At 43.2% G+C, this 21958-nt stretch overlaps 1 protein-coding gene across 3 annotated transcripts in view; it reads right to left on the bottom strand.

Annotated features, from left to right (window-relative positions):
• The window catches only part of iqsec1b (IQ motif and Sec7 domain ArfGEF 1b), a 577194-nt gene extending 560811 nt beyond the window's left edge, over window positions 1-16383 (bottom strand). For all 3 annotated transcript variants that reach the window (XM_038812711.1, XM_038812710.1, XM_038812716.1), the window contains exon 1: window positions 15837-16383. In XM_038812711.1, the coding sequence (XP_038668639.1) occupies window positions 15837-16090 (254 nt within the window). In that variant the 5' untranslated portion in view covers window positions 16091-16383. The remainder of the gene's footprint in view (window positions 1-15836) is intronic.
• Between the last annotated feature and the right edge of the window lie 5575 nt (window positions 16384-21958).

A 21958-nucleotide genomic window follows, 5' to 3' on the forward strand; every position in this document is an offset into this window, starting at 1 on the left:
GCAGAATAATCTATTTCAGCGGCAAATTATCTTGTGCATTGCACTGTTTAGCATTCCTGTTCTAATAAAACAGCTCATCATTTAATTGATTGCAAGTACGTTCATGGGAGAATTGCTAACATATGTACTAACAGCCATATATATTGTTGTAGATGGAAAAACAAAACAGATTTTGGATTCCAAACGAGAGCTTGAAACTTTCCAGCAGAATGCTGACATGCAATTCTCTAGTAATTTAAGGGCAGCTATAATGTTCTGAATTCCCAAATTCCCACAGAGAATTGAGCAGCAGCCTTAAATCTAGACTAGCAGCTGTAAAACACCACAGTACCCTAACCTACCCATGCCAAGACAAATGGCAAGGGTATCTGCGTATCCACGAATAAGCAAGCAACCATCTTGCCTGTAATATCCCACCAATCAGAACTATAATTTAGTTTTCTTCATCGCAATAACCTTGCTAAAAGTTACAAGAAGGAAAGCATTTGCTTTAGTGTGGAAAATTGTGGTTGTGGGAATTAGGGAGAGCACTATTTTTTGAGGGAAGTTTGTGCTTTTGTTTTATTTCCCCTCTCCCCTTCAGTGTTGCTGAAAATAATATATACTGTCAAAGATATGTTGATTGGATGAGGCATTGCCATGGAGAACACACCATGGAACTACTGTCCCCCATGCTTTTGTTTAATTCAATAAAGGCACAATGCCTGGACATGTTCCTTTTGCCTGCAGAGGACAGGTCACCTCATACCCCTTCTTTAGGGCTGCAGGATACCAATACCAGGAGCAGCAGAGAAAGGAAACTCAGCCATATGAAGTGCATATGTATATGCTTAAATTTACTCTGGGTAGCGTGTTAGAGAAAAAAGCAACAATTCTTCCACTTGCTTTTAATGCAAAGTTGCTTCTCTCCTGCAGATTGTCTTTACTGAAGCAGATAAAGGATGTGAAAGGATTTACAGCATTCATGAATTTTCAGGCAATCAGCAGACGTGTCTTTGTCCTTTGATCTGTCCAACATATACACGGCGCTCAATTGAATTGCTTTGTTACTTTCCCCACTACATTCTCAATCCCCTATGACCCCACTACATTCTCAATCCCCAATGACCTTGACAGTTTCCAGCCCACAATAGCTCATCTGATGCTTTTAGCTGGCTCAACAAAAAGTGAAAATAAGCCAATATTCAGTCAAAAAAAAGTCAAGGCAGAAAGATAAGGCAGCATGCCCTGGTTATTGGAGACTTCATACTGCACCATGTTATGCAAGGCAAAGTCTTTGCCAAAGTAGTTGTGTTTTCCAGCTGCTAAGCATATTTCATAGCAAGTTAAGGGCAAAAGGAACACTCACTGCGTTACATGTTTGCAGCAAGGCTTTTGATAAGGTCCCACATGGGAGACCGGTAGCAAATGTAAGAGCCCATTGGATCCAAGAAAATTTCGCAAATTGGATCTAAAATTGGCTGAGTGGCAGGAAGCAGAGGGTGGTGGTCAAAGGGTGTTTTTTTTTTTTGTTTTTTTAAATTTAGAATACCCAATTAAGGGGCAATTTAGAGTGGCCAATCCACCTGCCCTGCACATCTTTGGGTTGTGGGGGTGAAACCCACGCAAACACAGGGAGAATGTGCAAACTCCACACGGACAGTGACCCAGAGCCGGGATCGAACCTGGGACCTCGGCGCCGTGAGACAGCAGGGCTAACCCACTGCGCCACCATGCTGCCGAGGGGTGTTTTTCTGACTGGAATCCTGGTTCCAGGGGGGTTCCACAGGCATCAGTGATGGGGCCCTTGATGTTTGCGCTTTACAAATGATTTAGATACGAATGTAGGAAGGTTAATCAGCAAGTTTGCGGATGATACGAAAATTGTAAATAGTGAGGAGGATAGCCTTCAATTACAGGAGGATAGAGACCAGCTGACCAGTAGCAAATGGAATTCAATCCGGATAAGCGTGAGGTAATGCACCTGGGCAGGACAAACACAATGAACAGCAGGACCCAGGGAAGCACCAAGGATCAGAGGGATCTTGGGATGCATATACACAGGTCATACAAGGCTATGGGCCAAGTGCTAGAAAATGGGGATTTGAATGGTTGGGTAGTTGACCAGTGCAGACGCCATGGGCTTTTCTGTGCTTTATGACTCGATCACAGATAATGTTTCCTCAAAAAAACTATAATCTGATTAATAGCTAAAAGGATAAAAGTTGGAGGATCAGAGGGCATGCAGTGTGTCCCAAATGAATGACTGAAGCACCTTTGCAAAAACAAAAGCTGAAGATTGATGACAACTGGAGAAATATTTTTCATTCCTGAGGAATGGGGAGTCAGTTGAACTGTTGGAATCAGAGAGATTGGCCAGACATGTTAAAGGAGTAACTGGGAGGTCTTTAAAAAATGGGACGAAGACTGTTCTGGTTCTCTTTGACTGTAGATCCTTTAAGACAAGAAACCAGCGTAAAGATGTTACCAATTAGAAAGGAGCATTGGAATTCAGATAATTCCAGCATGAAGGAGTCATAAGTAACAATTATACCCTTAAAATACTTCCATGCCTATGCTAAACAAATTAGAATGAATCACATTCATATGCAGCTATGGAAGAAGTAGGGACTGAAAAAAAAAATCAGCAACTCGTAGCACGGCAAGATATAAAATCAGGTGCCCAAATTGTAGCTGAAGGATAATACCAAATACTGAAAAGATGGAACAAAATAATATTGTCATGTGAGAATGCCTTTAAGAATTGGATGTTTAAGAAATGTACCTTTAAGAAGTGAAGCTGATCATATTACTGAAGTGATGTCACGGGGGGGGGGGGGGGGGGGGGGTGAAAGAGCCGAGCTCACTTCTGCTTTCTGGGAGTTTTAGTTTCAGTTTGAAGAAAGCTTGGGGGTGGCTGTGAGCTGCATTGCTGGTGATCTCTGCCATGAAGGACTATCTCTTAATCCTTTAGTGAAATCAGAATTGTAAAAAGGTCTCAGTGTTGAATATAAATCTAATGTGCTTCTGTTTGAAGGATTAGTTAAGTCTTTTGGATGTTTAAAGGAACAGTTTGCAGGATTGGGTGGTGTTGTATTATTTTTGGGGTTATCTTTGAAGTAAAGGGTGTTAAGAGATCCAATGTTTATTTAAAAGGTTAATTTGAGTTCATGGAATAAACATTGTTTTGTTTTAAAAACCACGTGTCCATAATTGTAATACTACACCTGGGAAACAAGCAGTGTGCTTCAAAAGCAACAATCCATTAAAGGTGGGGATTGGTTGAACTCCATGATACATTTTGGGGTTCTGAAAACACCTCTCCACATAACAATATGCTGAGGAATACAACTATAAAATTGTTTGGAAGGCTTTGATTATTTAAAATAATGTTCATCTACTTGACCTACCATCGACACTGATGTCATTTCCAGGAAGGCTTATCACAGTTCCCCACAGTGAGAATTGAGCTATGCCAAAACCTTGAGTTATTAAGCAAACTAGAAATGTTCCCATCAATACCTGGAATTTAGTGATGGTCTTGTTTTAAAAAGAAAGTCTTGCAAGAAATAGCAAATAGAAACTGGTTGTATGCTATAGCCCTTAAATAGGTCTTGAAAGAAATAGCAAATAGAAACTGGTTGTATGCTATAGCCCTTAAATAGGTCTTGAAAGAAATAGCAAATAGAAACTGGTTATATGCTATAGCCCTTAAATACTCTTATGCAGGAAGAGATCACATTATAAACAAACTGAAACCATTTTAAAATTATAACCATCGACAAATCCAGCAGGTTGGAGAGAAGGGGGGGGGGGGGGGGGAAGAGAGAAAGTCAACAACAACAAAAAATGCTGCAGATTTGTAAATCATGCTGGAGAACATACAGACCTGAACTGTCAGAAAATTATTTTCTAATGTAAATGTTTTATTTTTTTTCTAGCCTTTCTCCTCGTGAGGTGAACAAACATTGGGGAACAAAGTTATACCTCAGGTTTGTAGCTTCAAGGAGTGTCTGCTCACACATTCTATAAAACACACCAAACCAAAAGGTTGTCAGATGCTAATGAACATGTTTTGGTATTCCCCCAAAACCTGCAAACAATGGCTGAACAAATTGCATCCCATTATGCTGGGGGGAACTCTTTGCCCAGCAGTCAGAAAAGGTCCCGTCTTGGGTTATGAACATGGGAGATAAAGAGGAAAAGGCAATAAGTCTAGTTAGAAAAGTTGCAGGGCAGTCTGGTCTAAAGACTGCAAGATGGTGATAACACCAAAGAATAAATAAAAGTCATGCAAAATAATCCAAATACAGAAGTGCGGCATCTTATTATTTTTATCATAATGGTTATATTTTTAAAATTGCCGCAAAGAGAAAAGTATGGAGATGCCACACACTTGAGTTTTCTCAAAACCAATGCAATGTTTATTCTGGAGATGTTACTTCATAAAGTCGAAGATGGAATAGACAAACAAAACCCTGTGCAAACACTCACTACAGATCATGTCATGTTCCACCAGTAGAAATATACTACTTAAATACATAAGAATAGGACACCAGGGCAGGCTGTACTGGGGAATTCAAGCAGAACTGCTCTTCAAGTTTGCCGTTCTCACAATGACAGACAGGTATTTTTGTCATGTCATATGTGTTTTCCAAAATATTGATAAACAGACTTGAGGGCACATGTGAAAGATTATGGACTTGCATGTCAAGATGAATGGGTTGTAGGACGACATGTGGCACAGTGGTTAGCACTGGGACTACGGAACTGAGGACCCGGGTTCAAATCCCGGCCCTGGGTCACTGTCCATGTGGAGTTTGCACATTCTCCCCGTGTCTGCGTGGCTTTCACCCCCACAATTCAAAGATGTGAAGGTTAGGTGGATTGGCAACACTAAATTGCCCCTTAATTGGAAAAGAAAAATAATTACGTACTTTAAATTTTTTTTTTAACTTTTAAAGTGGAATGGGTTGTTACATCACTTGATCTACACCATGATGCAAGTAGATGTGGGACAACAAAAATCAATTCTGGCATGCAAAGTATTTGTGATGAAGGTATTAGAATAGATGACCAAAAAGCTTGGTTGAAGATACAGGTTTTAAAATGGGAGTCTTAAAAATATCGATGACGGAGGTGAAGAAACAGACGCTTAGAGAAGTCTATACTGCAAAAGGCACAGCTGCCAGTGATGGAGTGAAAGAAGTGGACGATGCACAAGAAATCAGAGTTGGAGGAATGTAGAGTTGGTGAGCGGTTGTAAGGGATGAGACAACGATAGAAAGGGATGAGACAATGCAAGAATCTGAACACAGGTGAGGATGTGGAACAGATTTTTGGATGAGCCCGAGGGTGAAAGATCCAACACTTGACCCGATTTTGGTGCCTTAAAAGTCATCAAACTTTCAATGAAAAGTCTCAACCAGGTATGGTGCTAAAGAAATAAAAAAAGGTGGAGACAGACAGGGAGATTGTGAGGGAAAGTAAATTTGCCAGAGGATTAAAAATTGGATTTAAGCACAATCCAAGCATGAATCAGTCGATGTCAGAAATACGTAACGTTGCACCCAATTCTTTCTGCTACATCCACGTTTAAACCAACACAACCCAAAATGGCCAGCACCTAACTCTTGTATAGCAAGTACTCTTGGCATGGCTAAATGCTACAAGAGTAGCCCATAGATGCTGTGTGGTTGAGGGAAGAAAAGGATCATCCATATTCATCAACCTTTGATGTTCATTAGCTAAACTAGCCATTTACAGAAGTATCAATTTTCTAAATACCAGTGAGCCTAACATCAATGGAAGGGAAGTTTCTAGAGTCCATTATCAAGGATTTCATCGCAATGCATTTGGAAACTAGTGACTTAATTAGACAAAGTCAGCATGAATGTAAAACAGGACAATCATGCTTGATAAATCTACTAGAATTCTTTGAAGATGTAACTAGTAGAGTTGACCAGAGAGAACCAGTGGATGTGGTTTATTTAGACTTTCAGAAGGCTTTTGACAAGGTGTCACATAGCAGATTTGTATATAAAGTTAAAGCACATAGCAGTATTTGGACAAGCTGAGAGGAGTTGGCACATGCATGGCAGATGCAGTATAATGTGGATAAATGTGAGGTTATCCGCTTTGGTCGCCGAAATAGGAAGGCAGATTATTTGAATGGGTGTAGAGAGCGAGAGGTGTCCCTGTGCAGTAAAAAAGGCAAATGATATGTTGGCCTTCATAGCAAGAGGATTTGAGTACAGAAAGAGATGTTTTACTGCAATTGTGTTGGGTATTAGAGAGGCCACAGCCAAAGTATTGTGTGCAGTTTTTGTGTCCTTTTCTGAGGAGGGATGTTTTTGCTATGGAGGGAGGACAACGAAGGTTTACCAGGCTCATTCTTGGGATGACAAGACTGTCATATGAAGAGAATCCAAGTCGGTTAGGATTATATTCATTGGAGTTTAGAAGAGTGAGAGGGGTTCTCATAGAAACATTCGAACAGGGTTAGACAGGGTAGATTCAGAAAGAAAGTTCCTGATGGCGGTAGGGTCCAGAATTAGGGGCTTTTTCCCCAATTAAGGGGCAATTTAGTATGGCCAATCCACATACTCTGCACATCTTTGGGTTGTGAGAGTGAAACCCATGCAGACACGGGGAGAATGTGCAACTCCACACAGATGTTACCCAGGGCCGGGATCGAACCCCGGATTGACTGTGCTGTGAGGCAGCAGTGCTAACCATTGTGCCACTGTGCTGCCCTTAGGGATCATAGTTTGAGGATAATAAGGGGTAAACCTTTTAGGACTGAGGTGAGGGGAAATTTCTTCACCCAGAGTGAGTGTGAATCTGTGGAATTCGCTGCCACAGCAAGTAGTTGAGGCCAAAACATTGTGCAATTTCAAGAACGAATTAGAGATATTTCATGGGGCTAAAGGGATCAAGGAATATGGGGGAGAAATGCAGGATCAGGGTATTGAACTTGATGATCAGCCATGATCATAATGAATGGCAGAGAAGGCTTGAAGGGAAAAATGGCCTCCTCCTGCTTCTATTTTCTATGTTTCTTTAACAACCTGAGGAAAGTTCTCTTTTAGAGGCCGATGGAGTCTCGTATGAAATGCTAATACAAGCTCTTGAGATACTGCAGTGTGTGTAAAATGTAAAATGTCAAGACCGTTTCTTCAAGAAAATCTGCAACTAAGGCATGGTGGAAATGAGAGAATTCACAGCACTATTATTGTTTTAATTGCACAGTGGAGACTATATTGGTCACCTACTACATTGTTCTATTGCTTCCAAAGATGAGGAGACAGTATAATTTTTAAGCATGTAACAGTAGCAGCTGAATGTTTACAAATGAGATTACACAGAAGCAAAGCACACAAGAAACTAGCAGTGCAATATTCCTCTTGCTACAGGATCCATTCTAAAAGAGCCTTTAGAAGGTCACTCCAATTACCTTTAAACCGTTTGCCTGGTGAAATGGCACAGGCCAAAGATCTCCAAGGGAGCCTCCTGAGATTCAACTCCACTCAAACTAGACACTTCAACCAGTCAGATGGTTGTCCAAACAGGTACATTTTTCTTTGAACATGAAACAGGTTTCTTTGATTAAAAAGACTCGCTTTCAATAGTCAGACTATTTATTGATCACACCAAAGAGATGTGAACAACAAAATCGCTCAACGGTTGGTGGAATTGTTCAACCTCAATAGCTATCTGCAACAGAAACTATTTAGGATGCCTCAAACATACTTAAACCACTGAAAAAAAATATTTGGACTGGACAAACAACTAAACGTAACCTTTGGATGGTGGTGTAGTGGTAAAATCACTGGGCCAGTCATCTAGAGATCCAGGGTAATGCTCTTTCGACCTGAATTCAAATCCCACCACAGACAATTAAATTTTAAGTCAATAAAAATCTGGAATCAAGTCTAATAACGTCCTCAAAATCATTGTCTATTGTTATAGGAAACCCACCTGGTGCAAGAATGCCCTTTAGGGAAGTAAATCAGTTGCCCGTGGTCTGGCATACATATGACTCCAGACCCACAGAAACGTGGTTGACAAATGCTAAAAAGTCTGAAAAGAATAAAACCAGATGGACCACCCAGCATCGATCTACACCCCGGGAATGATAACAGCCCTGTCGATTCTACAAAAGTCCTCCTTACTAACATCTGGGGACAAAATTGGGAGAGCTGTCTCACAAACTGATCAAGCAACAGCCTGGCAGAACCTTACCAGACACCATCATCCCTGGATATGTCGTGTCCCAGAAGAGGTGACGGCACAGTGATATAGTCAGGAGGGTGTCCTCAACATAGACTCCGGCATCAGCTGATGAATCAGTCCTTGTCCATGTTGAACACCACTTAGGAGAGAAGCACTGAGGGTAGCAAGGGTGTAGAATGTACTCTATCACAAGTAGCTCACTATCACCACTACAGACAGAGCTGCTGGATTGGGTCTGCAGTGGATGGCGGGGAGCCAAGAGGGAAAAACATACTTGACCTCATCTGGACCAACTTGCTTACCACAGATGCATCGGTCCATCGTGGTATTAGTAGAAGTGACCACCATGCTAAGGTGAGAGAAATTTCACATATCCAGCAACTCAAGACTGGGCAACGAGGCATTGTGGGACATCAGCAACAGCAGACTTGTACTCAGCCACAATCTGTAACCGGGCCCGCCATATCCCGCACTCTGCTCTCATCACCAAGACAGAGAATCAACCCTGAGTCAATAAAGAGTGCAGGAGCACATGCCAGGGGTAGCACCAGTCAAACCTAAAAACAGTGCGTCAACCTGGTGAAGCTACAATACAGGACTACTTGTGTGTCATACAGCATAAGCAGCAAGTGATTCCACTACCAGCAGTTCTGCTACATCCAGTCGGGACAGGTGGTAGACAATTAAACACTGTAGGAGGTGGCTCCACCAATATCCATCCTCAATGATGGGAGAGTCCAGCGCATCAGTGCAAAAGTTGCATTTGCAACAATCAGCCAGCAATGCTGAGTGAATGATCCATCTCTTCCTCCTCCAGGGGTTCCCAGTATCATATATACTGTGGGTAGCACAGTGGTTGCACAGTTGCTTCACAGCTCCAGGGTCCCAGGTTTGATTCCTGGCTTGGATCACTGACTGTGCGGAGTCCGCACGTTCTCCCCATGTCTGCGTAAGTTTCCTTCGTGTGCTCCGGTTTCCTCCCAGTCAGAAAGATGGTTTGGCCATGCTAAATTGCCCTCAGGAGTCCAAAAAGGTTAGGTGGAGTGTTATGGGCCAGGGTTTAGAGAACCCCAAAGTGTATCATGGAGTTCATCTGACCCACAACTTTTAATAGATTGTGGTTATAGGGCAGCACGGTGGCCTAGTGGTTAGCACAACCGCCTCACGGCGCTGAGGTCCCAGGTTCGATCCCGGCTCTGGGTCACTGTCCGTGTGGAGTTTGCACATTCTCTCAGTGTCTGCATGGGTTTCGCCCCCACAACCCAAAAATGTGCAGAGTAGGTGGATTGGCCACGCTAAAATTGCCCCTTAATGGAAAAAATAATTGGGTAATCTAAATTTTAAAAAAAAAAATAGATTGTGGTTATGGGGAGCACACATGCCTACTTTACAGGTGTGGTGCAGAGCTTTAAAGTTCTTTTAAATTAAAACAATGTTTATTTATGAAAACAGTTAACACTTTATAAACCCACATTAGCAACTATCAACACCAATCATCCCCACTGATACAATATTCTATAAGTAACCCTTAATCTTTCCTTGCAACATCCAAAAAAACCATTTTTAACACATCAGATTTAAATTCTCTACTGAGAGCAGTTATTACTTTTAAATTACCCAAATGAACACTCTTGAACTTGAAGATATCCATGCACATCTGCTGGCTTTCACTGCAGCTCTTCATTCTCAAAATGAAATTAAACACCCACAGACACACCAGCTTTTGTTCAAAGCCAAAGTGAAAGCTCCACCTGCACTGACATTACTGCAGCTATTCCATAAACTGACTTCTTAAAGGTACATCCACTACAGCTATTTAATAAACACCCATTTCTTAAAAGGTACTCTCACATGACAGAAGTTACTGGGTTACGGGGGGAGGGTGGAGGTCTGGGCTTGGGTGGGGTAATCTTTTGGCTGGTGCAGACTCGATGGGCCGAATGGCCTCCTTCTGTATTGTAAATTCTATGATTCTAGTCTTCAGCCAATTCAATACACTCCACACTGTATTAGGAAACGGCTGAAGACATTGGATAGTGCAAAGGCTATGGGCTCTGACAATATTCCATCAATAGTACTGAAGACATATGCTTCAGAACTTGCCACATCCCTAGCCAAGCTGTTCCAGTGCAGCTACAAATTTGCATCGGTCTGATAATGTGGAACATTGTCCAGGTATGACCTATACACAAAAAGCAGGACAAATCAAACCCAGCCAATTGCTGCCCCATCAGTCTACTCTCAATCAGTAAAATGACAGAAGAGGTCATCAGCAGTGCTATCAAGTGGCACTTACTCAGCAATAACCTGCTCACGGACACTCAGTTTGGATTCCACCAGGATCACTCAGCTCCTGACCTCATTACAGCCTTGGTTCAAACAAGAGGGCAGCACAGTAGCTAGCATAAATGCTTCACAGCTCCAGGGTCCCAGGTTCGATTCCTGGCTGGGTCACTGTCTGTGCGGAGTCTGCACGTCCTTCCCGTGTGTGCGTGGGTCTCCTCCGGTTTCCTCCCACAGTCCAAAGATGTGCGGGTTAGGTGGATTGGCAATGCTAAATTGCCCGTAGTGTCCTAAAAAGTAAGGTTAAGGGGGGGTTGTTGGGTTACGGGTATAGGGTGGATACGTGGGTTTGAGTAGGGTGATCATTGCTCGGCACAACATCGAGGGCCGAAGGGCCTGTTCTGTGCTGTTCTATGTCTATGGAAAAAAAAAGAGTTGAACTGCAGCAGTGAGGTGAGAGTAACTGCACTCCACATCAAAGCAGTACTTGATTGAGTATAGCATCAAGAGCCCTAACAAAACTGAAGTCAAAGTAATCAGGGAGAAAACTGATGGTTGGAGTAATACAAAAGGAAGTTAGTTGTGGTTATTTTTGATGGTCAACCATCTTAGTTCCAGGACATCACTGCAGGGGTTGCTCAGTATCATGTCCCAGGTCGAACCATCTTCAGCTGCTTCAATGGCCTTCCTTTCATAAGGTCAGAAGTAGGGATGTTTGCTGATTATTGCACAATATTCAGTATAATTTGCAGCTTCTCCAATTCTGAAGCAATCCATGTGCAAATGCAGTGAGACTTGGACAATTTCCAGGCTTGGGCTAGCAAGTGGCAAGTAACATTCATGACATGCTAGTGCCACATAATGACCATCTCCAACCAGAGAATCTAACCATTGCCTTTTGACATTACCACCACTGAATCCCTCACTATCAACATCCTGGGGTTAATATTGACGAGAAATTGATCTGGACTGGCCATATAATTACTGTGGCAGGTCAGAGGCTAGGAATCCTCCCGACTTCCCAAAGCCTGTCCACACCTACATAGGCACAACTCAAGAGCGTGATGGAATATTCTACAACCGCCTGGATGAGTGCAGCTCCGACAACACAAGATTGGCATCATCCAGGAAAAAGCAGCCTGATTGGCACCCCATCCACAAACATTCACATTTCTTCCACCACCAATGCATTGGCAGCTGTGTACACCATCTATACAATGCACTGCAGGAACAAACCAAGCCTTCTTAGATGGTGGTGGGTTTGGAAGGTGCTGCCTAAAAGGACAAGGGCAGCAGATACATAGGAACATAGCCCTCCAAGCCACTTGCTATGCTGACTTGGAAATAAGTCACCATTCCTTCAAGTCAATCGATCATAAATCCTGGAACTCCCTCCCCAAGAGCACCGTTGATGTACCTACACCACATGGACTGCAACAGCAAGGCGGCAGTTCACCACCACCTTCTCATGGGAAATTAGAGATGGGTAATAAATGCTGGCCTAGCCAGTGATGTCCATGTCCTATGAATGAATTAATTTTCAAAAACCAACACCAAACCAATGGCAACCTGACTTCCCATGAAACTAAATACCATCTCTCTACACCTTGCGTATTGATTTTTTTCCCCTCAACAAATGCAGAAAATTGTCTCAGATCACAACTTTACATGAGTCAGACATATTCAAGGAAATACAATACAGAAATGATCTTAGTCAAGGATTGTTTTTCTTTTAAAACATGTTCCCTCTTCTCAAAGTCATCTTTCAAAACTCAAGCTTTCCACTGAAATATACAAAAGATACACTCAACAGTATATTTTTATTAGCTCCTAAAATCCGGTTTAAAAATCAGTAATGTAACAACGCCTCGTGTTCAGTTTTCTCTCCCAGTCATTTAACACTTATGAGCCTGAAGCTACATGATGATATAAACTGGCATCACATCGCAACATAGACATTTTCAGATACTAAAAAGGAAAAGCTCATTTTGTTTATTTTATTCCTGCTTCAGACCATAACTGGATGTAGTACCTAAATGAATATTTCACTGGTAAGATATAGAGCAAGCTACTACCCAAAGATGTGTGTGTTGTGTATGTGGATGTGGGTTAAAAGGCAAAGCATGCATGAACCATGTGAAATCTTAAATCAGGAAGTCTCATGTAATAAGCCAGCCAGAAAATTGCTTGGGACTGTATTTGAACACTGCAATGTGTTTCTGGGGCAAGAGAATGCAAGGGGAAAAGGGATAGCCCTGGCTCATTTAAATAAATTGACTCGAAAACATTCACTATTTCACTCTCCTCGCCGCAGATGCTGCCAAGCCTGCTGAGTTCTTTCCGGCATCTGCAGTATTTTAGCTTTTGTGATTTGGTTAAAGGATTGGCTTGTTGGGTCAAATGGAAACGTTAACTCTAATGCTTTCTCTCTCTACAGATGCTGCCAGACCTGCTGGGGGGGGGGGGGGGGGGGGGGGTGGTTTCTAGCATTTTCCGGCTCTTGTTTCAGATTCCAGCATCTGCAGTATTTTGCTTATTTTCGAGATTTTTGTTGGGATGAGAAAAGGACCACGTTGTGGTATTTTTTTTTTAAAAAGACGTCCAAACTAACAACCTCCTCCACACACCATCCCGCCCATTTTCTGATGCCTACTGAAGGGTCCAGACAAGACATAAAATAAAATCTCAGGTGGGCCACACGGTGGCTCAAACCTCCTGCACGACGAGAGAGGGGGGAGAGAACTTGGGAAGGGTGCAGAGATCCCAGTGGCGCCACTCCCTCCCCCCGGCTTGTGGAGAAGCTGTCAGGGACACGAGCCCTGCCTCACGCTGGCCTGCCGCGACACCTTCCCGCCCGCTGCCTGCCTGAGGGCGGAAAGGGACAACACTCCCAGCTGCGGAGTGCTGACCAACTCTCCCCGTGGACTCCAAATCAGACCCGAGTGACAATCAGCACAGGGGAGGGGGTGCACACCAACACAATGAAACAATTAGCAACGTCATCAGCGAATAAAGAGCCAATCACAACAAAAATAAATGTAGCCCTGTAACCCCAACAGACAAGTAACCGAACCCGCCTTCAGCCTTGATGGGAGAGGATATTGAAGCTAACGCTTGCCACAAAGCCCATTGGGCGTTTTATTTTTTTTGAGGATAATATAAATTGAACTTGCTGCATTGATAAATTCTGATCACATTTATTTGGGCGCAGGTATATTTTCTCTGACCCCCCCCCCCCCCCCCCCCCCCCCCGCCCGCACCCACCACTCCAAGTTTCATATCAGCATTTTGCATTGCTCGCTTCAACTTGTACTCCTGGTTACAGCTCCAGTGGCATTTTCTCTGCTGTCATGTGTAGATCTCGATCACCCTGCACCCGCGGGACATGTTCTGCTTGTGCTTAGACATGCACCAGCTACCTTTCCTTTCGGTTCTACGTGGGCAGTTGATAAGACAACTGGAGTTAAAATTTCCCCTTAGAAAAAAAAAGTGAAACATAAAAACGTTCGGCCCTTCGAGCCTGCTCCGTCATTCATTATCATGGCTGATTATCCAACTCTATAGCCTGATCCCGTCCCCTCCCCCCAATATCCTTTTATCCCCTTCGTCCCAAATGCTACATGGAATGCTTCTTGAAATCATACCATGTTTTGGCCTCAGCCAAGGAGAAATAATATTTCTGCGGGCTCACTTTAATTAAAAGAAATACCAGGGTTTCAAAGGAATAAAAGCTGTCACTGGGGAATACGATTGTGAAACAAGGGCGAAACTTCTCTTTGGAACATTTTACCATTCAAAAATAAAAGAGAGAGTCTGGGTGTGTTTAAACGGGCTGGGATAAATCATTCCACAGTAAATCTTCAGCAGTTATGAGGTCACTGACACCTTGTTATTTCATTCGCCCAAACACAAGCGCAATTCAATAGTTATTTACATTATCGAAATAGGCAAAACCGCGAAAGCATTTCAGATAAATATACAAGGGCATCCTCCACGCCCGGAGGCAGGGGAAAGTGTCGGAAAAGTCAAGGCCATCTCTGGGAGTTTAGATACTAAATATATCGTGGATTATGGATTAAACAAATCGACTTATCAGAGTGGCAAGATACCACAGATGTTGACGGGTAGCATAGTGGTTTCACTGAAGCAGCATTCCTACTTCATTTCTGACAACGCGCATTATTATTCGCGCAGAAAGTCCGCTGTTAGCGCTCTTCAATAAACAAAAATCGTTCGATTTTTGTGGTTGAAATGTTTCCCCAAAGTAGTGAGACTGTGTTGCTGCCGGCTCACCTCAGGACCCGACATTCGTTCGGTTTATGGTCCCCTTGCATTTCTAACATAATCCCCTCTAAATACCTCACCGCGTTAGGCTAAAACACCAGAGGTAGGGGACGCCAGATATATGCTGTTGTGAATGTTGAAGTTATTTTCTCTCTATCGACCTGTGTAAAGGGGGGGGGGGGGTAAAAGAGGAGTGGTTGGGCAGCCTGAGGATGGACGATTCTTAAACGTCAAGTAGAATTTTGACTCACGATTGTTTGTTGGGGGTTCTTTTTTTGTGGGGGGGGGGGGGCGGGAAGAGAGAAGAGGAATTATGAATCTTACTTTTCAGACTGATCGCGCGCACACACAAAAAAAAATCATCAACTTCAATTCACACTCAAAATTTTGCTGGTCTCCACCACGATTTGTTTATAAAAATAAGTTTTCGTTGGTGTTAAAAGGATCTCCAGACAGGCACTATTATCGGGCTACGCCACTAAATGAATGAAAACAGCAGCCCCTGTGACAAAACGCAGTAGCTTCACTTTCTGCAGCTGCTTCCGAAATGATCATAAAACTCAAGAAGCAATAGGCACGGTCAGATGATTACTCAGTTCCTGGAATTACTAGAGATGTATTAAAATTACCCCCCCCCCCCAATCATCATCCAAAACCCGCAAAAGGATAGGCTCTCTGGAGAAGTCCCCTAATTTATCAGACTCTCTTCTAGCTGCCCTCATGCAACTTGAATCAGTCCAAGCTATTCCGTCCCTGCTAGTTTGCTTTTTCCCGCTTTGGAATATGTATATATTTTTTTAAAAACAACAAATATAGTTCGCCTCTTGCTGACTATTTCTGCAGCACATGAACGAAAGCCTATACTTTACAGGAATAACGGTTGTTCGTGTATCACGAGATGCCTGCACACTTCAGATTAACAACTTGCAATCTTAAAGCAGCCCGTAAAGATGCGCAAAAAAAATGCAATCTTAGTTTCGGGATAAGGGGGTAACACTTGGCAAATGTAATTATATTGGATACAGAATCTGGAGTAGAGTATCAGCAGATCTTACTTTTCTTGCTTTAAGTCCTCTTTAATTGATGCTAGAGGCGTGTAGTTGGTGCTCTGCAAGCGGCAAGTGGCCAGATGCCGCTGGTGCTCCTCTTTGAGTGAGGCATTCTCCTTCCACAACTCGGCCACTTGCTGCTCCAGCTCCTCGATGCGCTTCTTCTGATTCTCCAGCAACTCTTGCTGGGTCTCGATTATTTTATTCAGCTCTTTGAGGTATTCCACGGCTCGGTTCGGGTTCTCCGCTGCGCCTTCCATGGCGAGGAGACGCCGTGCACCAGAGTCCGTCCTGTGTCCGCGACAAATCAGATCACCGCCTCCCCTGAGCTGTGAGGTAAACGCCAAGCGCCTTCCCCCAGCTGCTTTCCGCCATTGTTTGTTTTGCACTGAGTGAGTGAGTGAGCGGGTGGCTGGAGATTTGGCCACAGCCGCATGCCGTCCAGCTGAGCTCAATGTTCATCACACGTACCGCCTTCAACGTGCCTTTCACCAGCTCGCTACACTTAATTGAAGGAAATGCATTTAAAAGGGCAATTTCCCGGTCCCCCACCCCTTCGCCGATCTTTCAACCCCTTTATGCATCCGGCTGCAGGGGTAAAATGTGACAGGAAGCCAAGGGTGTTTGACTACAATGGATTGAGTCAAACTTCATGCAGCTCACGGTGGGCCCCACCTCATTGTGCGTAACCCGTTAACCGAGCTGGAGAATGAAGTCGCACCCTGGTAGGATTTCTCCAAACTGCAAGTTTGAAATAATTCCCATCCGCGAACTTTGTGCTGCCGCCTGGCAAATTGTTCAACGACTCAGTTTAATAAAATGCAACACAAAACACACAACAGCAAGACGTTTGTGCACCAGATGCTTCCAAAATCAACACCTCTGAGTTAAATAGTGCCCTTCGTGGTGCCAAAAATGCTTTACAGCCGGTGAATTAATTTGGAAGTTCATCTGCGCACAGTAAGATCCCACCGCCAGCAAAGTGATCAATGGCCGGTTCATCCATTTATTTTTTGAGGTGAGAAATTAATATCGCCCAGGGCAGCAAGGAGAACTGCCCAGCTTTTCCAAATAACATTGCGGGGGATCTACCTGAAAGGGAAAAAAAAGCTTAGTGGCATATCCAATAAAATAAGGTGCCCTCTGGAGTGCAGCAACCCCACCCACCCACATGCTGTACTGACGTGTCATTCCAGTCTCTGGAACACAACTTGAACCAACAAATAGTGAGATGATGTTTTATTTTTTGGTGATGTTGGTTGAGTGATAAATATTGATCAGGATTCTCCTGCCCTCTTTTTAAAAAAAAAATAGTGACACAGGATTAATTAGATTAATCCGAGGAAGCAGAGCCTCTGATATCTCCACGGAAAGTGCAGCAGCGCAGCACTTCCTCAATACTGCACTGGAGTACCAGTCCAGATGTACTCAATCAAGCCTTTGCAATGGGCTTTGAACCTACATCATCCTAACTCAAAGGAAAATGTGTTCGATTGATTTTTTGAGGGTGGGGGGAGGGGACCCAGAGGGGACCCAGCCAAGTGCTTCTCACAAAGAAGATGGAATGCTTTACTGCTATTGAGCGAAAAGGGATTGGATTAATACTTGAACAGGAAATATATAGGGGAGTGGCAGAAAAATGGGATTAAACTGGATCATTTGGTTGAAGACTTGGCACTGGCCACTGAACCACACAACTTCTTTTTAGGCTGTAGTTCAATGATTCTGATATAATAATATAATAATAATATTTATTAGTAGGCTTACATTAACTCAGCAATGAAGTAAGGGCAGCACGGTGGTGCAGTGGTTAGCACTGCTGCCTCATAGCGCCAAGGTCCCAGGTTCAATCCCAGCTCTGGGTCACTGCCCATGCGGAGTTTGCACATTCTCCCTGTGTCTACGTGGGTTTCTCCCCCACAAACCAAAGATGTGCAGGCTAGGTGGATTGGCCAAGCTAAATTGCCCCTTAATTGGAAAAAATGAATTGGGTACTCTAAATTTTTTTTTTAACTCTGCAATGAAGGTTCTGTGAAAATCTCCTAGTCGTCACAGGTACAATGAGGGAGAATTCAGAATGTCCAATTCACCTAAGAAGCAGGTCTTTCAGGACTTGTAGGAGGAAACCAGAGCGCACGGAGGAAACCCACGCAGACAGGGGGAGAACGTGCAGACTCCACACAGACAGTGACCCAAGCCGGGAATCTAACCTGGGACTTTTAAAAGACAAGCATCAATTTTGCCAATACTTCACACACAATTGATACCATGAGCATTGATATGATTTGCATCATGTTTCAATAAATGGTTTGACAGATAATTTTCACCAAACTGCTGCCTGTTAAATTCAGCCGGGTTTTTTTGTGTCCTGATCTGAAAATCACTGAAAATGTAAAGGTTTTCCGTGCTTTGATCAGGATTTTGCACTTCAACATTATTCTATAATCAGAAACTCCCTCCGAGGAAGTTGAGGAAGTGGAAAGTTGTTTATCATATTGGAATTAGAACTAAATTGGAAATTGTTTGGTCCACTGAAATTCTGTGTTTTGAAGAACATTCCGTTCAGGTTAGACACCCACTTGTTTGAAATTAACTACATAAGTGAAAGTTAATAATAGAAAGTATAATAGTGCTCATCGAAACAACTGGACCACTTGTTTCCCCACTAAAAATAAACTAAAAGTAATGTTCTCGAAAAAGCCTTTGATCATTGCATTGACTGCAAAACAATCCCACTTCAAATTTAGGCTGTTGGCAAAGGTTGCCTTTGTTTAAAAACAAAATTGTGTGGATGCAGATAACCCTGGAAATACTCAGCGGGTCAGACAGCATTTATGAAGAGATAAATAGAGTTAACTTTCCTGCCTTGGTATTTGTTTAAAAACCATTAGACCTGTAACATTTTCCAGTTCTGAGTCATTCTCCACTGATGCTGCATATTCTGCTGAGTATTTCCAGCGTTATCTGTTTTTATTTCATAATTGTGCTGGTGGACTCATATTTATATTAATGCAGCATCTTGCCCTTGTAAATTGCAGTATAAATCTTGAGATTGGGGTTTAATCTAACCTCAAAGAGGAAAACAGTGGGAAGTCTTCAAGCCAAAACTGTCTCACACTATATGGGTTAAACATCACATAAAGTGTGGTGTCAAAACATAGCTTTAAATGTGTTAAGGTAATCAATAGGACTCTCAGCGTTTCTTAAACTTACTTGGTGTCGGTTTGTGTTTAGAAGTGCAGACACTTCTAATCACACTTATTAAACAGTTACATTTTAAACAATGCATGTGCATGTGAACTCAATCTGTAAATATGACAACCCGAGTCAAAAACATAAACCAAGTAGCAGCCCCTAGATTGACTCTCGGTCAGTTACAGACAAGTATGTTTTTATTTTAGAGGAATAATTGCAGAGAGGACCACCCAACCTCATGATTCTGTCCAAGCTGGAACAGCAAGCTGCGGAAAATATGTGTGCCCACCAGAGCTTTGAACTTCAGCCATCTCAAGGCTGGAAGCTTGACTGAACAGCCTCTGACAATTACTTGCACCTTTTTATTAAGCACTGGAAAAACATGCATTCAGCCAGCTTGACGCATATCGAATTACATTGTGAAATGCGTCTTTTACAACTGTGCAGGCTCCCAATGCCATTCTAACTCTTCCATATACTCTAGACTGTTCTCAACAACTGGGGCCACCCTGAACACCTCAGAGTCCTGCTGAGGATGCACCCATTCATGCCACAACACTCTCATACACCAGCATATAAGGTTAGCATACAGCTGGGTTAGAGTTAGGTAGAGTTGGTTAGAATGTGCATGTGAGAATGCACTGGCCGCACATGTGCAGGAGCTCGCAGTGATAACAGGGATGGCTCAGGAGGCAGCTCAGTGGAGGGTGAGGTCTTCACCCACAACTACTGAGCAAGACAGAGATCAGGGCCTCAGGTGTTGATCAATTAAAAGAAAACTGCCTGCATACAGCTGCTCATAAAAGCAACTGCACAATGTTATTGGAAATTTTGTCTAGGCATTTTACCATCACAACTGAAAGTGTGGAGGAGTCTGCTTCTACTTTGACAGTATCAGCTTGCATGGTATTAGAGTCTGCAGCTGACCATAGATAGCATGGCCTCCTCCATCCTGGATGAACCTGTGGGGCAAGTAATTGGTGAAGCCTTCAAGGAGATAGTCATTTCACAGAATCTTTACAGTGTGGAAGGAGGCAATTCAGTCCATCGAGTCTAGGCTCTCTGAAAGAGCGTTCTACCTAGTTCCTCTCCTGCCTTATCCCGTAACCTTGCGCTTTCTTTCTTTTCAGGTAGCAATCCAGTTCTCTTTCAAATACCTCGATCAAACCTCCTTCCGCCACCCTCTCAGGAAATTCATTCCAGACTCCAACCACCCTCCAGGTGCTGTTTAGCACAGGGCAAAATCGCTGGCTTTGAAAGCAGGCCAGCAGCACGGTTCGATTCCCGTAACAGCCTCCCCGAATAGGCGCCGGAATGTGGCGACTAGGGGCTTTTCACAGTAACTTCATTTGAAGCCTACTCGTGACAATAAGCGATTTTCATTTCATTTCATTTTTTCATTTCATGTCCTCACATCACTTTCACTCCTATTGCTAATTAGTTTGAATTTGTGCCCCCTAGTGACTGATGCTCTCTTGAGTGGGAACAGTTTATCACAATTTACCCTGTCCATACTTTTCAGGATCCTGAATACCTCTATTAAGTCTCCTCTCAGCAATGGGATTGTTGTTATTGATATGGCGATTGACATTGCATTTGTTACTGATTATTGTACATTGTTGGTGGGTGTAAATTTGGGAGAAAATTTGAAAAAGGAGGAGAATAAAAATATTTTTAAAAAGACTCCTCTCAGCATTCTTTCCTCCAACCTCTCCAATCTATCTTCATAGCTACAGTTCTTTATCCCTGCAATCAATCTTGTGAATCTCCTCTGTATTGTCTCCAATGTCTTCACATCCTTCCTCAGGTATGGTGCCCAGAACTGGACGCAGTACTCTAGATGAAGCCTAACTAGTTAAATATGTTTGGCGGCACAGTGGTTAGCACTGCTGCCTCACAGCACCGGGGACCCGGGTTCAATTCTAGCCTCGGGTGACTGTGTAGAGTTTGCACATTCTCCCCATCTCCGTGTGAGGTTTCCTCCGGGTGCTCCAGTTTCCTCCCACAAACCAAAGATGTGCCGGTTAGGTGGATTGGCCATGCTAAATTATCCCTTAGAGTCCAAAAGATTAGATGGGGTTATTGGGTTACAGAGATAAGCTGGAGGCATGGGCCTTGATAGGATGCTCTTTCAGAAGGTCGTGCAGACTTGATGGGCCGAATGACCTCATTCTGCACTGCAGTGTATCTATGATTCTAAAATGACCTTCTTACACAATTTCCCAATTAATAAAGTCTGAGATACTATGTGCTTTATTAACTGACATAAACTACAAGAGCGGAGAGGTTATGTTGGAGCTGTACAAAACTTTGGTTAGGCCACAGCTGGAGTACTGTGTGCAGTTCTAGTCGCCTCACTACAGAAAGAATGTGATTGCACTGGAGATGATGCAGAGGAGATTCGCCAGGAGATTGCCTGGGATGGAGTATTTGAGATATGAAGAGAGGCTGGATAGGCTTGGGTTGTTTTATTTAGAGCAGAGAAAGCTGAGGGTGGGCCTGATTGAGATATATAAGATTATGAGGTGAATATGATTATGATAGGAAGCAGCCGTTCCCCTTAGTTGAATAATCACTAGCGAGGGGAGCATAATTTTAAGGTGAGGGGCAGATGGTTTAGAGAGGATTTGAGGAAACATTGTGTCACCCAGACGGGAGTCTGGAATGCACTGCCTGGGAGGATAGTCGTGGCGGGAAATGTCACAACATTTAAAAAGTATGTGGATGAGAAGTTGAAATGTTATAGTATTCAAGGCTACAGGCCAAATGCTGGAAAGTGGAATTAATGTAGATTTAGTGTAGTTTTGTTGCTGCAGGCACAATGGGCCAAAGGGCCTCTTCTGTACTGGATGGCTCAATGACTCTATAACTGCTCTGTCAACCTCCCCTGTCATCTTCAATGACATATGTATATATACACTGAGGTCCCTCTG

The sequence above is a fragment of the Scyliorhinus canicula genome, chromosome 11 (assembly GCF_902713615.1).
Source record: "Scyliorhinus canicula chromosome 11, sScyCan1.1, whole genome shotgun sequence".
NCBI lineage: Eukaryota > Metazoa > Chordata > Chondrichthyes > Carcharhiniformes > Scyliorhinidae > Scyliorhinus > Scyliorhinus canicula.